Source organism: Lycium ferocissimum, chromosome 1 (assembly GCF_029784015.1).
Source record: "Lycium ferocissimum isolate CSIRO_LF1 chromosome 1, AGI_CSIRO_Lferr_CH_V1, whole genome shotgun sequence".
In the NCBI taxonomy this organism is placed as follows: Eukaryota; Viridiplantae; Streptophyta; class Magnoliopsida; order Solanales; family Solanaceae; genus Lycium; species Lycium ferocissimum.
Genome location: NC_081342.1, coordinates 19,378,960 through 19,395,023, shown reverse-complemented (window position 1 = coordinate 19,395,023; position 16,064 = coordinate 19,378,960). Strand labels below are relative to the sequence as shown.

The window sequence follows — 16,064 nt, the reverse complement described above, 5'->3', positions numbered from 1 at the left end:
CTCGGTCATTTTTCGCCCCCTTTTCTTGGGGGGCTGTTTTCCCCGGGGTACGAGCCTTTTGAATCACCACGCGGGATCGGTTCCCTTTTGGAGGTCTCCATTTGCCCCGGAGGATATTTTTGGTATATGTCGTCGTTGTTCGTTTGCTTTGTACGTATACTTATTAGATGCAATGAGACCTGTCCGTCTTGATTACAGTCTGTATATTTAGAGGCACAGTAGACATAAAGAGTGGGTTATGGTCCCTATCTGTACGGTCTATGTATGTATTATGTGTTTGGGCGGTTATCCGCGGCAGCCTTGCGAGCTCGCCCTATACATGTGTATATGAATATGTTATTTTGTGCGGCCTTTATTTATTTTTTTGAGGTGCGGGTTAATTTTTGGTTAGTACGAAAAACGAGGAAACTCTGCCCAAATTTTTCCTAAATATGTAAGTTACCGTTTTGACACGGTACGTAAGGGTGCCCAGTTCGGGCGCTAGTCGCGGCCTACGGGGCTGGGTCGTGACAGCTACCATCACCACTAGCTACTACATATCCACAACCACCAATACCATCACCATCAACATTCAACACCACCACGCTTAATTGGCATCCACAACCATCACAGTTAGTTATCACCATATATATATATAAAAAAAATATATTATTTTATATGAATTTTATATTATTAAGTTATGCTTAAAAAAAATATTCATTCAGATATTAAGACAACAAATAGTCTTAATTATTTGGTATTCAGATGTGCATTCATATTTCAGATACAGAAAATTTCACCAAATGACTTTGGAAAGAGTGATCTTGCACTTTTGGCCAATGGTTGCCTCATAGACAAACCTTCAAAGTCAAAAATCAAAATTTCTTAAATTTGAAGTTTTGCCAATAAGGCAAGTGGAGTCAAAAGTTTAAGATTCCCCACTTATAAAGTCATTCTTGTCAATCACCCTCTCAAACGCTTTAATCTTAATAAAAATAAATTATCTAATCTATCTCCAATTTAAGATTGAAAATCACTTGGAGCATGTTTGAAAAGCCATCATGTGCTTGAATTTGGGTCTAATTATACAGTTTTGACATATTTGTTTGACCAAGTAATTAATTGATCAACATGTAATTTGGTGTAATTGAGGGAGGTAATACACTCTTTAATTCTTAGTTTTTTTTTTTTTTTTTTTGGGGGGGGGGGGGGGGGGAGAATTGCTAGTTACATAGTGTAATTACAAGGTTACTTTTTTTTTTTTAAAATAAATTTCAAGTGAATCCCACTTTACCCCCCCCCCCCCAAACATTTAAGGGTTGGGAAACGATACCCCCCTCACATATTGAATGGGAACGATAACCCCCTATCCAATATTTTCCGGTGAGAATAAGTAATTAATTTCAAAAAAATAATAAAAAGTCACTAAACTAGCAATTGAAACGAGATTTAATCTTTGTTAAATCTTACCTATACTTTTCTCTATATGTCCAAGTTTTGAATCTTTCGTCTATATATATATTAACAATTAAAATTAAAATAGAAAATTTGGTGGACTGGAAACCAAAGAGAAGATAATTCAATTGCTTATGTAAAATAGTGCTAAGTAGTAATTATTAAACTTATCAATATATCTTACGAGAAGTAACAAGAGAAAGTTTCTATTTATATTTTGGATGAATTCAAAATCATGACTAAAATCATATATGATATTATTTTGATTAAACGTAAGATACTAAATGAAAAAGAAAATAATTAAAATATCATAGTAAGAAAAACAGAATGAGAAAAGGGTTAGAGAAAAATGTGTGTGTGTGTGTGTATACACATATTTATTATGAATTAAATCTAAAGATTAAATCAAATAATATTTAAAAACATGTAATTTGTTTCCTTTAATTTCACTGAAATATCGTTAATTTGAGTATATTATATTGAAAATTAGATGATACTTGACATTTTGTTACGATACAATGCACTCAAACAAGCGACATCACAATGTAACATAGATTAGTGTCTTTTAATATCATCCGCTCGCGCGAGTACTAATACTAGACTATATTTAGATTGTATAATAATTAAGATCTTGGCCCTCTAGTCCACCAACCCCAAAAAAAAAAAAAAAAAAAAAGGCGAACGAAATATAGCTTGAAATTTTTTAATAGAATTTTTCAAGTAGTTGTTATACATTATTTTCAGAAGAATAGGTGAATGGGACAATACAAGAGTTATATATTGTATTTAATTCTAGAAAGAAAAAGAAAAAAAATCTTTATTAAAAACAAAAGATTCTCACCGGAAAATATTGGATAAGGAGGTTATCGTTCCATTCAATATATGAGGGGGGTATCTTTTCCCAACCCTTAAATGTTAGGGGGGTAAAGTGGGATTCACTCATAAATTTCTTTACTTTTTAATTTTTCTATTTCTATTATTTTAATTTCTTTTATTGTTTTTAATTTTTAAATTGTTTTTAAAATATACTTTCTTTTAAATTATTTATCTTTCGTTTCCTTTCTTCTCATTTCTCGACCTTTACTTCTTTAATTCCATGTAATTGCTCCTATTTTTTAGTTTTTATTTTTTTACTTATTTTTCTTTATTTTCATTACCGGATGGCTTTCCAGACTGAGCCTTAAAATTGACAATATTAAATATAGCGTGTTGATTCAAAACTAAAAAGGCCCAGCCAAACTGACACCATTAAAATAGTGAAACAAGGCTATTAAGATTAAGACATCTAAATCTGAATAATTAAGATGTTCTTTCTAGATCTAAGCAATGAATGATTGATATGTTGTTTCCAGATCTGAACACTGAATGATTAAACATATTAATATACAACTTAAATAAAGATTAGATATTAGAAAAAATATAAATTTAATAAAATAAAATCATTATTTGATAAAAAATCAAAACGTGTACATTCGTTAGTGTTGGTGGAGATGGTTTGTAGTGGTGGTGATAGTTGGTGCTACAACAACAACAATATACCTAATGTCATTCACAAGTGGGGTCTAGAAAGGGTAGGACGACTGAAGAATTGTGATGTTTGCTGCAAGTGGCTAGTAATGATGATGGCGATAGTTGTGATGAGTGAAGTATGATTTTTGTTGTGGTGACTGGCGCGATGGTGGCAGTTGGTAGTAGTGGTTGTGATGGTAGAGTTGGTCGATGTTAGTAGTTGGCGGCATTAGTAGTGGTGATTGAAGAACGTGAGGTGGTTGATGATGGTGTTAGTGGCAATTGGAGGTGGTGCTAGTTGTTATGGTGGAGGTAATTGGTTGTAAGGATTGATCACAATTGTGGCAGTAGTTGATAGTCATGTCGGAATTGGTGGCGGTGGTGGTGATTATAATGATGGAGGTGGTAGGCGTCGTAACGACTGATAGTAGTGGTGATTGTGATGACATAGGTGGTGGCTAGTGGTTGGCGGTGATGGTAGAGGTGGTCAATGGTGGCAGCGGTAGATCTAGGATTTTCGCTCAGGGGGTTCGGGAAAAACAACAAAAGCTAAATATAAAAAATAATGTTGTCCTTGGGAATTGAAACTAGGACGTTAGAGACAATTTTGAACACCCCGAACCGCTTGAACTAACCTTTTGCAAATGTTTAGGGTATTCAAAAGTTAATATATGACATAAATATAAAAAATCTACCCTATATGTACAATATAATTTTTTGCCGAAAATGTTCGGGTGAACACCCTCCCCACCCTCTAAATCCGCTCCTGAATAATGATGGACACAGTGGCGGAGCCAGAATTTTCACTACGGAGGTTCAAAATATGAAAAAGTAAACACACAAAGAAGCCAAAAGGGATTTAACGTCTACTATATATATACATAAAAAATAATTTTAACCATGCATAAACAGTGTAATTTTCCGCCGAAGAGGATTCGAATCTGAACTCCCTTGGCCCTTCCTCCTTCACCCCTGGGTGGACAGAGTGGTGATGAAAAGTATCCACACAAAAGTATCTTTTAGTGATATTAAGACTTTATTCAAAATCTCTTAATGTAAATAAATGCACTTAATAGTCTTTCCGAACCATTTAGATTCAGACAAATGGATCTTTATTCTGAGATATCTTGACTGTCATCCAAAATAAATACTACTCCTTCCATCTCAAATTATCTGTCATGGTTAATTACTAAAAATAATTGTCTTAAATTATTTTCTTTTTTAGAAGTTCAAGACACAGTTAACTATTTTTTTCCTCATTTTATCCTTAGTAAAATTTTGTCATTAATAGAGATAACACATAAGTAGAGTAAACATTAATGGAGAGAGATTATAACTTAAACATAAATAAGGGTAAAATAGTCAAATACCTCTCCTAATTAATACTCCCTCCGGTCTATAAGAGTGTCCACTTAGCCTTTAATTTTTTATTCAAAAAAGTGTCCAATCACCAAATCAAGAAAGAATTAACATGAAATATTTCTTAAAAGGGTGTGTAAAATAAAAAAACGAGATATAATTTGAGACGATGGAGAAAAAAATTCCGTTACCGGGAATCGAACCCGGGTCTCCTGGGTGAAAGCCAGATATCCTAACCGCTGGACGATAACGGAGACGTTGTTAGGAATTCTCACGTCTGGTTCTAGACATTCTCGAAGCTGAAATGATTACATTAGAGTGCAGAAACTGCGTAATAAAACCTTTTTCAAGGAACTAAAATGTAAATAAACTAAACTTTTATCTGCACTACCATTATTTAATATTTACTCCATTTCCCAACCACTACAATATTGGATTCTTAAAATTTTCTTTTGCAAACAAAATGGCTACCAATTCAATATTGCAAAACGTGTCTTTGTTTTCCTCATTAGCAACGAATAATCACAAAGTTCCACCATTCAAAATCTGCCACGTGTCTCAAAAACCCGCCATAATCAAACAAATTTGCCCGCAAAGCAACTTCAAAGAATCATTTTTAACTCTCACTAATTTAATTACTCATAAAAACTCATCTCAAAAATGTATATACGAGACTTATTCACTGTTATTAGAGCTTTGTGCAACCCAAAAAGCTCTAAAACAAGGCAAACAAATCCATACCCATGTTCTTAAATTTGATTTAGAGCATAATGATTCAGCTTTCTTGAACACCAAGATTGTTTTTATGTATGGAAAATGTGGGTCAATTGGTGATGCAGCTAAGGTGTTTGATAAAATGCCTGAAAGAACTGTTTTTACTTGGAATGCAATGATTGGTGGTTGTGTTTTAAATGGGGTACCTTTTAAAGCACTTGAGTTGTATAGAGATATGAGGTTTTTGGGTGTTTGTTTAGATGCACATACACTTTCTAGTACATTGAAGGCTACTAGTCAGGTTGAATGTTTGTATTATGGAAGTGAAATACATGGTCTTGCAATAAAAGTTGGGCTTATTTCTAATATTTTTGTGGTGAATTCACTAGTGAGTATGTATACTAAGTGTAATGACATTGGGGCAGCTACATTGTTGTTTGATGGAATGAGTGAAAGAGAGGATGTTGTTTCTTGGAATTCTATGATTTCTGCTTATGTGGTAAATGGGATGAATCAAGAAGCTTTAAGTCTATTTATAGAAATGTTGAATGCTAGTGTTGAACCGACGGCTTATACTTTTGTTTCGGCTATTCAAGCATGTGAGGAGACAAAATTTGGAAAATTTGGGGCTGAGATTCATGGTGTTGTTGTGAAACTTGGTTATTCTGTTGATATGTACGTTGTGAATGCGTTGTTAATGGTGTACGGTAAGAACAATAGAGTCGATGAAGCTGCTAAAATATTCTTCCATATGCAAGAAAAGGACAACATTTCTTGGAATTCCATGATATCAGGGTACGTGCAAAATGGACTTTATGATGAAGCGATTAATTTGTTTCATGAGATGAAGAATGCGGGTCAGAAACCTGACCATGTCTCGCTTATGAGTATGCTTGTTGCATCTGGAAGACAAGGAAATTTGTTAAATGGTATGGAAATTCATGCCTTTTCACTGCGAAATGGTTTGGCTAGTGATTTGCAGGTTGGCAATACTCTTGTAGATATGTATGCCAAGTGTGATAAGTTAGATTACATGGTCTCTGTCTTTGATAGGATGCTGCATAGAGATAATGTCTCTTGGACAACAATTATTGCTGCTTATTCTCAGAATAATTTTCCCCAGAAGGCCGTGCAATTATTTCGTGAGGTACAGGCAGCAGGAAGCAATGTTGATGCCCTTATGATTGGAAGTGTCCTCCTTGCTTGTACCGAGTTGAGGTGCAACTTACTTGCAAAAGAAATTCACTGTTATGTGATTAAAAAAGGACTGTATGATCCGGTCATACAGAAAACGCTTGTGAGTGTTTATGGAGATTGTGGGAATGTGGACTATGCAAATAGTATTTTTAGGTTGAGTGAAGTTAAAGATGTCATATCCTTTACAAGCATGATGTGCAGTTATGTTGAAAATGGTCTTGCAAATGAGGCTCTTGGTCTCATGCTCTATATGAATGAAATGGAAATTGAGGCAGATTTCATTGCAGTCCTAAGCATGCTCAATGCTGCTGCTGATTTATCTTCCTTAAGGAAAGGAAAAGAGATTCATGGATTTTTAGTTAGAAAAGGATTCCTTCTGCAAGATTCCTTTAGAAGCTCTCTAATAGATATGTATGCCAGCTGTGGGACTCTGGAGAACTCATATAAGGTGTTTAATTATTTAAAGAGCAAAGATCCGTTTTGTTGGACGAGCATGATAAATGCTTGTGGATTACATGGACGTGGTAGGGAAGCCATTGATATATTCACGGGGATGGAGAAGGAAAATATCCACCCAGATCACATAACCTTCTTGGCTGTACTTCGTGCATGTAGCCATGCCGCACTAATAGAAGATGGCAAAAGGATTTTCAAAATAATGCAAAGCAAGTACGGATTGGAGCCTTGGCCGGAACACTATGCTTGTTTAGTTGATTTGCTTGGACGTGCAAATCACTTGGAAGAGGCATTCCAAATTGTGAAAACAATGAACTTGGAGGATATACCTGCCGTCTGGTGTGCTCTCCTTGGTGCTTGTCAGGTATACTCTAATAAAGAGTTAGGAGAAATTGCTGCAATGAAGCTTCTTGAATTAGAGCCCAAGAATCCAGGAAATTATGTTCTTGTATCTAATGTGTATGCTGCGACAAATAGATGGGACGATGTAGAAGAAGTCAGAGTAACAATTAAAGAAAAAGGGCTGAAGAAAGATCCTGCATGTAGTTGGATAGAGGTAGGAGATAAGGTTCATACATTTGTTGCTCACGACAAGTCCCACCCTGAGTGTAATAAGATTTATGAAAAATTAGCTCATCTCACTGAGAAATTGGAGGAGGAAGCAGGTTATGTGGCTCAAACCAAATATGTTTTGCACAATGTGGAGGAAAAAGAAAAAGTCAAGTTGCTTAAAGGACACAGTGAAAGACTGGCTATTGCATATGGTTTACTTGCTAGTACTGATAGAAACCCCATTCGAATCACAAAAAATCTTCGCGTCTGTAGTGATTGCCATACTTTCAGCAAGCTAGCTTCAAAGTTCCTAGAGCGAGATATCATAGTCAGAGATGCCAAAAGATTTCACCATTTCAGGAATGGGATATGCTCCTGTGGAGATTTCTGGTGAAACCGGTAATTGGTTATCCTATCAAGCAGATCTTTCTGATCATAACTAACTTTACTGCTCGGTAACATCCACTTTAAGACATGCTCAGTATATTTTTCAATAAGCGATGGAGCTAGCTTGCATGTCCTCTTGTAGTGAACCAACGGCAATATTAGTTCTGTTGCCTTGACCTGATGTTCAGAGAATTTGGAGGTGGTTCGAGTCTTTGGCAACTTGGAGGAGCTCATGAGCTCTACAACAATCAACAGTGGCGGAGCCAAGATTTCCGCTAAGGGGGTTCAAAATATAAAAAAGTAAGCCTAATGGGGTTCAACATCTACTAATGAGGTTCAACATCTACTATATATACATAAAAAATAATTTTAACCTTGTAAAAATAGTATTTTTTTCCGCCGAGGGGGTTCGGACGAACCGCCTCGGCTCTATGTGGCTCCGCCACTAATTGGGAGGATTTTGTTGTAATCATTTACTTTCGTATATTCTTTACCCTTTGGTATACCCCTCGTATAAAGCCAGTCTTTTGGCCATGTTTATGAATAAAAGTACATCTACCTGATCACATTAAAAAAAAAAAAAAAAAAAAAAAAAGCACAGGGAGTTGGTGAAGTTTGTCCAAGGTGAGTCAATTGACACTCCTCCGGAAAAAATAGGTCATATTTTTATTTTATTTCATGTATATATACTAGTATTAGTATGTGTTGAATCCTTTGAAAGGTGTAAATTGATATTTTGACTCTTTTTAGTGACTTGGCTCCACAACTGGTTGTCAAAGTGTTCGTAATTGTATCTTACGCTATTTGAGAAATATACTCCGTCTATCCCAATCTAAGAGATGTGATATCTTGCTATATTACTAAAAATAACTTAACTGTGAATTTCGCATTTACTTTTAATGTAAGGATTCATAACCACACAAATATCTATAGTTTATTTTTTTACTTGTTCAACAGTCTTTCTTTCTTACATTTCATGTTAGGTCAAATAACATCACATAAAATGGGACGGAGGGACTAGCTTATTGGAGAGGACATTTGATGTTCTTGCACTCGTAAACTGAAAGGACATTGGTACATGTTTGTCTTGAACTGTTTTAAGTTTTTGGTTATATTTGAAGTGTTTGGCTCAACTTTTTTACTTCTGATTTGATGTATAATATGTCTTCCTATGGATATTTGCTAAAAATAATATTTTTAAAAAATGTAAATACACAAATTGTTGCATATTGTTCAATTAAATGTTATTTTTATGCGTTTTTAAGTCAAATGAAAGCATGCATGTCTGAGGAGAAAAGACTCGAAAGGTCTGAATTGATATTTGCTTTCCCTCATGGAACAATGAACATCATCATAAAACGTTACTGAAGTATGACGATATCAGCTTAGTGCCGCTCCCTCTATCCCAATTTATGTATTATATTTCACTTTCCGAGATTCAAATTGCATGAACTTTCATCAACATTTTTGTTGGGATCGAAAATAATAAGGTATCATCCGGAAGCTAATAATTGCAAACCTCGAGCGTCGATAAATCAGACTGCAAAGAAAATATATAAAAGACGCACAATACTTTGATATTATTTGGTTAATTGACCTATATAAAAACTAATATAAATGAAAGTGTTATAAATATTATTTATTATTGTGAATGTCTATCTTTAGGAGAAATATTAGGGTTAGTGACTTTGGGATCAAGTCACTTTTTCCTATAAATATAGAGGTTCTCCTTCATTGTAAATGAATCCCTAACAAGAGAAATAAGATATCTCCTCTCTTCTCTCTTTCTCTGCAATATTCTTTTTGTAACTTTATTATTTTATAACATGTTATCAGCACGAGTCTCTAATCTTTTATTAGAGTTGAATCCATATTACAATTACCGAGTTTGAGAGCTTGACGGCACTGAAAATAAAGTGAACGATTCATAGTGAATGCAGTCAAGCATGCTTACAATTTTTCATGAGGTATGTGCTTTATATGTTATATTTTGTGGTAATAATTTACACAAGTGTTTGGTTGTTTTATTAACACAGAAACCCAGTAATATTGTTTTAACTTCTTTCTCTTTTGTCACATACGGAGGTGCTGAGGTAAGTGATGCCTTAAACTAATAGGCTAACCAATCCCTTCTGGACTTGATTGGATTCTTTATCGGTCCATTTACTCTGTATCGCTTTAACCATATGTACGTACACCATACATTTTATTTTATATTAAAAGAAGAACTGAAATTTTGGTAGTTTATAAATATAAATGACCATCAGCAGTGGTAAATATTTTGGAGGCTTACTGTGATTATAATGGAGAATATGTTAGAAATTCTCTACATTATATATATATTTCGATTTGCTCATGAAGTAGCAATATCTTAAAAGAGTACTAAGCTATCATTATTTGATATGCTTAAGACACATTCGGATATGCTCAATTTCTGAAGAATGAGAACTTTTGATAGATATCACAAATACAGATCCATTCTCTGAAGTGAATGTGACAATATTTAGTAAAGCTTATAATTACGAATATATACTTGGTTGTTAATATATCACGCCTCACCTCCAGAAGAGGTAGAATAATTGAGAAAAAATATTCTATGTATTACTTCCGAAGTAGTAAATTCAAAAATCTACTCCTCAAGTAATAAATTCAGAAATCTGCTCCTAAAGTAGTAGACTCAGAAATCTGCTCCTGAAGTAGCAAATTTAAACTCTACTCCGGAAGTAGTAGAACTCTTAAATTTACTCCCGAATTAGTAGAATTTTAAAATTTATTCGTAAGTAGTAAAACTTTGAAATTTACTCTTGAAATAGTAAACCTTTAAACTTTAATCCTGGAATAATAAAACAGATAGGAACTGTTTCTCCTTTACATGAATAATGACGTGATTAGTTGAATACTTTTAAGTTCTTTTTATTTTTGTTTAAATCAACAGTCATGTTCATATATAATGCAATTACCATGGTTTCTATATCTACACGGATAAATATGTGACGATTATATTAAATTACTATGGTTTTGCTTTTTGAACTACTTCTTTCTTTAACGAAAGTACTTAAAGGATTAGAGCCAGAGGCAGATTTAGAGCTACAGAACCTTATAACCGCATCCTCCAATGAGATTCCTAAAAGTCCCTCCGAATTTCTACAAGCATTTTATGTGGCTTCCAGATTTTTATATGAATGTTAATATTCTATACGGGTCTATATATTAGACTGTTATTATCGCACTATTTTTTGAGTAACTTGTTTCAAGGTGTATTAATTCTATATTATGTGAATGTATGTGCCTGATTCAACTAGAGGCAATTTCGTGTCATACTTAGCACCAAGTATTATGCCAAGAAATAATTACACAATAGCCATGGGACATATTAGATAACTGAATATAACTTAGTTTGATGTCTTTTTCTGCCCTTTCATATGACATTTCATCCGCATATTACATTTGATATTAGAAATACATGTTAGTCAACGCATGCACCAATTTTCTTAAAATTGGATCTCTGTAAGATCACTTTGAAGATTTAAGATTGTGTTACTATAGGATTTTACTGCAATTCATACTAAAAATTATAAAGTGGACAATAATAGGTTCACTTAAGTTCCAGCAGATTTGCGCTTGAGAAAAATAATGAGATATTGAAAATTATCATAAAGCTTATCTAAATGATTAAGTTTTATTCCCCGAAGTGAATGAAGAAATACCACAACACACCTTCTGAAGAGATAAAATAACAAAGGATATAAATGCTATTTTGTGATATGAAGGTCATTGTTGCACGTACCTGTCGTACGTTAAATCATCTTGGATACTTTTATTATGTATCATTCTAAGGCAAAAGGATACAAAATTTTGTAGAATACTTTCTACCGGAACCACATTAATATATTATGTTTACTTACTAATTTTTTAGGAGAAAATGACGGTTCATACAAAAATTTCCTGAAGAAAGAAATAATTATGTCGTTGCCGACAAAATATTCGGATGTTAACTGCCAGTATTCTCCCTGAAGGAGATATTTACCATAAAAGTATCAAAGACTGTATAACTTAATGTTTACTTTTTGTCATTTATGAATTTAAGAATGTCTTTATAATATTCATTTGGCTGCAATATTTTTTTTTTTTTTGTCATGACACCAGCGACGTTAGGGTAATATTTGATAGTACAAAATCAATTAAGTGCTCCAGAAGAGCTAACTATTTCTCTAGAAGATCATGGCACTAGTAGTTTCCAAACAATATGTGATTACGGTAAATAAATTTAAGGTTCCAGAAGAGCTTATATAGTATTATGTCATTCGTTCTAGATTGTAATATACGAAGGTGTTATGATCGAAACACAAGTTGTAGTAAACCCGAAGTTTACTAAAGTAAATGACTATCATATTGAAGATATAAATTATTAGAAGATTAAATATCTTCAAAATCATAGTAGGTAAGAAATATCTATGTAAAAGGTTACACGCCTTATTCTCCGATCCAAATTGTACTACAGATATAAGCATGAAGAAATCACATGTCACGATAACTAGAAGCTTATCGATGTGAAAAAGAATTCATGTCATAGTAAATCAGAAGTTTTACTAAAACAAATAGCACATGACATGGTAAACTTGAAGTTTACTAGTATAAATAATTTTATTAGTCGGCATGAGCGATTTAGCCATCCCGATTCAAATATGATGTGCAGATTGAGTATTTAACATATATTAAAGAACTAGAAGATTCTTCAAGAATTTATTTTTGTTTCTTGTTCTCATGATAAGTTGATTATACTAGCTAATGTTGGGATTGAATTCCTCAAATTCTGAAAAATTATAAAAGGTGAATATGGGCCCGTTTCGTTATATGATATCTTAAATAGATGCATTAATGAGATGGTCACATGTGCGTTTACTTTCGTCACAACTTCTTGAGTTTAAGCGTTTACAAAATTACTTGCTCAAAATAATTGAGCAAAGAGCATAATTTTCAGATTATGTAATCAAGACAATTCATCTTGATGACGCTGGTTTATATCCAAGTTGGTTTGGCATTAAATGCCTCTACTAAATAGCTAAACCATTGTTTATGAGAACAAAGCTTCATGTGCTAGTCTGATATATAATATATGGTATACAACATCACTTTTATGCTTCAAACTAATAAATTATGATAAATTGTCCCCTCACAATTGGTTCAGGGTTAGGAATTAGATATTTTCATCTAATAGTTTTTTATGTGCGGTATATGATTAATTAATCTACCATAATGCACAAAGATGGATTTTCCCGAAGAAGATGGGATATATGTTAGTTTTTCTAACATAAGGGGGAAAGAATAAGCAGTTGTGGAATATGTTATGAATTATCATTAGTATGATCCTCATTCAAAAGTTAATTCAACTCAAATGCTAGAAGCATTTGTTGACCCAAAATTAATTTCTAATTTCAGCTGCAAAATGGCCCTATTAAATTCATGTCCCTGAAGGACAGAGTCTACAACATACATGAAGCGTGGTAGATTAATCGGTTTCAAACGCAATAATCATTGAAAAGAAAGAGGAGTAAATGATCAATGATCATTATAAGGAGGCAATGTGCTCTTCAAGAGCCTAAGACATAATAGTTTATGAAACCTCACGAGAGGTTTAGGTACCTAAAAATAATGAAAGTGATGAGATCTCAATAAGTTATGTCCTATTGCAAACCGATACAAGATAATATATCATCGACGATATCATTGATACAATATAGCGCGTAATATTGTAAAAGATTGTGAGGATCTTAATTCTACGTCTATTAAAGCATGCTAACGTAGAAATTACTATCAAGTGAAATGACACATCTTGGTAAGCGTAAAACTTATCGGACCTGCTGCCCAGACATTAGAAGATGTCACATCATTTAAATAGAAATGGATATTGTCACAACCTATATGAAATACTTGACAAAATTCATATGAAAATTCTTGAAGAATTTTAAATGCCTGAAGCATATACAAGTTCTAGAAATTTGTTCATAGTTCTTATATGAATTAAATCAAGCAAGGTGAATGCAATTTAATTACCTTAATGAACATTCATTAACTAAGGCTATTTATCCTTACGTCTTTCTGGAAATCAAAATCTGTCATATTGTTGATATAAGTTGATGACTTGAATATTATTGAAACTCCTGAAGAGTTCTCAAAAGCAGTATATTATCTTTTGAAAGGTTGAAATGAGAAACTTGCAGAATTCTTTGGTCCTGAAGTGCCATATTTTTATGAAATTGATGCATTTATATATTTTGCTATGACTATGAGGGATTATAGTTATACGATGTTGTTCTACATGGCAGTCAAATCATATAAAGATAACATCTGTTTATAAAGCAAGTTAGGAATGCACTTGGAGTGATTTCAATAATGTTATATACCAATGCAATTCTATCAAAAGACTGAAGATGCAGCAGCATACATAACCCAACTAAAGAGAGGATTCATAAAAGCACAAGATATGTTTCACAAACGTTGTTATTCACACATGAGCTCCAGAAGAATGGTGATATCAACGTGCAAGATATTTGTTCAAGCGATAATATGACTGATTTATTCACCAAGTCTCTACCAACTGCAACTTTCGAGAAGATGGTGCACAAGATTGAGATGTGAAGATTCAAGTTTTTGGATTGAGGTTCTCATCGGGGGGAGTTAATACGCGTTGTACTCTTTTTCCCTTTCAAGGTTTTTGTCCCACTGGGTTTTTCCTTATAAGGTTTTTAATGAGGCAACCAAATAGCGTATTATTAGAAATATATACTATTTTTCCTTCACCAGAATTTTTCCAACTGAGTTTTTTCTAGTGAGTTTTAACGAGACACATTATCTATCAAATAGACATCCAAGGGGGAGTGTTATAAATATTATTTATTATTATGGATGTCTATCTTTAGGAGAAATATTAGGATTAGTGACTTTGGGATCAAGTCATTTTTTTTCTATAAATATAGAGGTTCTTCTTCATTGTAAATGAATCCCTAACAAGAGAAATAAGATGTTTCCTCTCTTTTCTCTTTCTCTGCAATATTCTTTTTGTAGCTTTATTATTTTATAACAGAAAGCATAAAACTATTAAAAGAAAATCTCCCCCTAAACAAGACTCTTTTATAGACTACATTGTGGATGCTCTTTGTGTTATGAATGAAAAGAATAAATCTCCTCCAAGAAAAAGGATAAATATGGTAGAGTCCTTTTCCATAAAGAAAATCTTTTTTACCAAGAAATCCGTTTGAAGTAAAACACAATTATGTTAAAATTCAAATAAAGTAGGAAATTCAGGGCAAACCCTAAAAAATCTCCAACTTGGCCTGAATTTTCTGGCAAAATAATCTTGATTTTCTTCTTCACATAATTTTTATCACTGCTGCTTGCCATGGTTAAAAATAAGGTTAAAAATATTATGGGTTAAAATTTAGTTTAAGAATATTTTGCTTTATTTTCAAAGATGTAGTAGTAGGAATGTTGAAAATATAGTTGAAATTCATCTCCACGTGTAGTACTTTGAACAAAATCTTCTTTATCGGGAAATAGATTGCAGTTTGATTTGAACTGGCCGCCTTGAGCCTATCTTCAACCCGTTGAACCATTGGCTGAATCATCGACTCTGATACAACTCGTTGGGATGGAAAATAATAGGGTGTCATGCGGAATCTAATCATGGTAAACCTCGAGTGTCGATAAATTAGACTGCAAAGAAAATATACTAAAGAAGACTTTATTATATGATATGAGTTTGGTCAATTGACCTACACATGATAATAAAAATTCTAAAGCTATCGAGAGATTTAAATATCCCTTAAGTAAAACTATCTAAACGACTACATTGTGGATGCTATTGTGTTATGAATGAAAATATAAATTTTCTATTTATAAAAGTCTAAAACTTCTTCCCCAAGAAAAATGATAAATATGATAGAGTCCTTTTCCACAAAGAAAATCTTTTCTACTAAGAAATTTTTTTGAAGTAAAACACAATTATGATAAAATTCAAATAAAGTAGGAAATTCAGGACAAATTCTAACAATTTTAAGATGTATTTTTTTCACCAAATTGATATGAGAAAAGTTGTAACTTATACTCCCTCCGTGCCATAATAAATGTCATCTTAGCCAAATTTTTTTGCTCAATAATAAGTGTCACCTTGGAAAACTAAGACATAAACTGACTAATTTTTTTCAATTCTACCCTTAGACAATAAAGTAACATCTAAATGATGATTGAAAAGCCACATGACAAAAGACATAGATTAACCCTCAAACTATACCCAAAATATCACACTTAAACTTTCATGTCGTTCCATTACACACCTTATGTATCTAAAGGTGATAATTTTTACCCCTGAGAGCTGATGTGGCATAATATATAAAAATTATTTAAAAGGAGGCGCGTTTTGGTTATATGTTATTTATTTTTCCTTTTTTTTAATCATG

The 16,064-nt window shown here is 33.1% G+C and overlaps 1 protein-coding gene and 1 non-coding gene across 2 annotated transcripts; one reads left to right on the top strand and one right to left on the bottom strand.

Moving 5' to 3' along the window:
• Positions 1–4,484: 4,484 nt before the first annotated feature.
• TRNAE-UUC (transfer RNA glutamic acid (anticodon UUC)) lies at positions 4,485–4,556 on the bottom strand. The gene has a single exon. It is a non-coding gene; the product is annotated as a tRNA-Glu (tRNA).
• A 156-nt stretch (positions 4,557–4,712) lies between these two features.
• On the top strand, positions 4,713–7,683 carry LOC132051520 (pentatricopeptide repeat-containing protein At3g63370, chloroplastic). Its single transcript, XM_059442655.1, has one exon. It carries the CDS (start codon positions 4,766–4,768, stop codon positions 7,613–7,615), a length of 2,850 nt encoding a protein of 949 aa, XP_059298638.1. The 5' UTR covers positions 4,713–4,765; the 3' UTR covers positions 7,616–7,683.
• The last annotated feature ends 8,381 nt before the right edge of the window (positions 7,684–16,064 follow it).

What these genes read in the sequence shown, in the direction of transcription:
- LOC132051520 (XM_059442655.1), top strand. Translation starts at nt 4,766, where the DNA reads ATGGCTACCAATTCAATATTGCAAAACGTGTCTTTGTTTTCCTCATTA.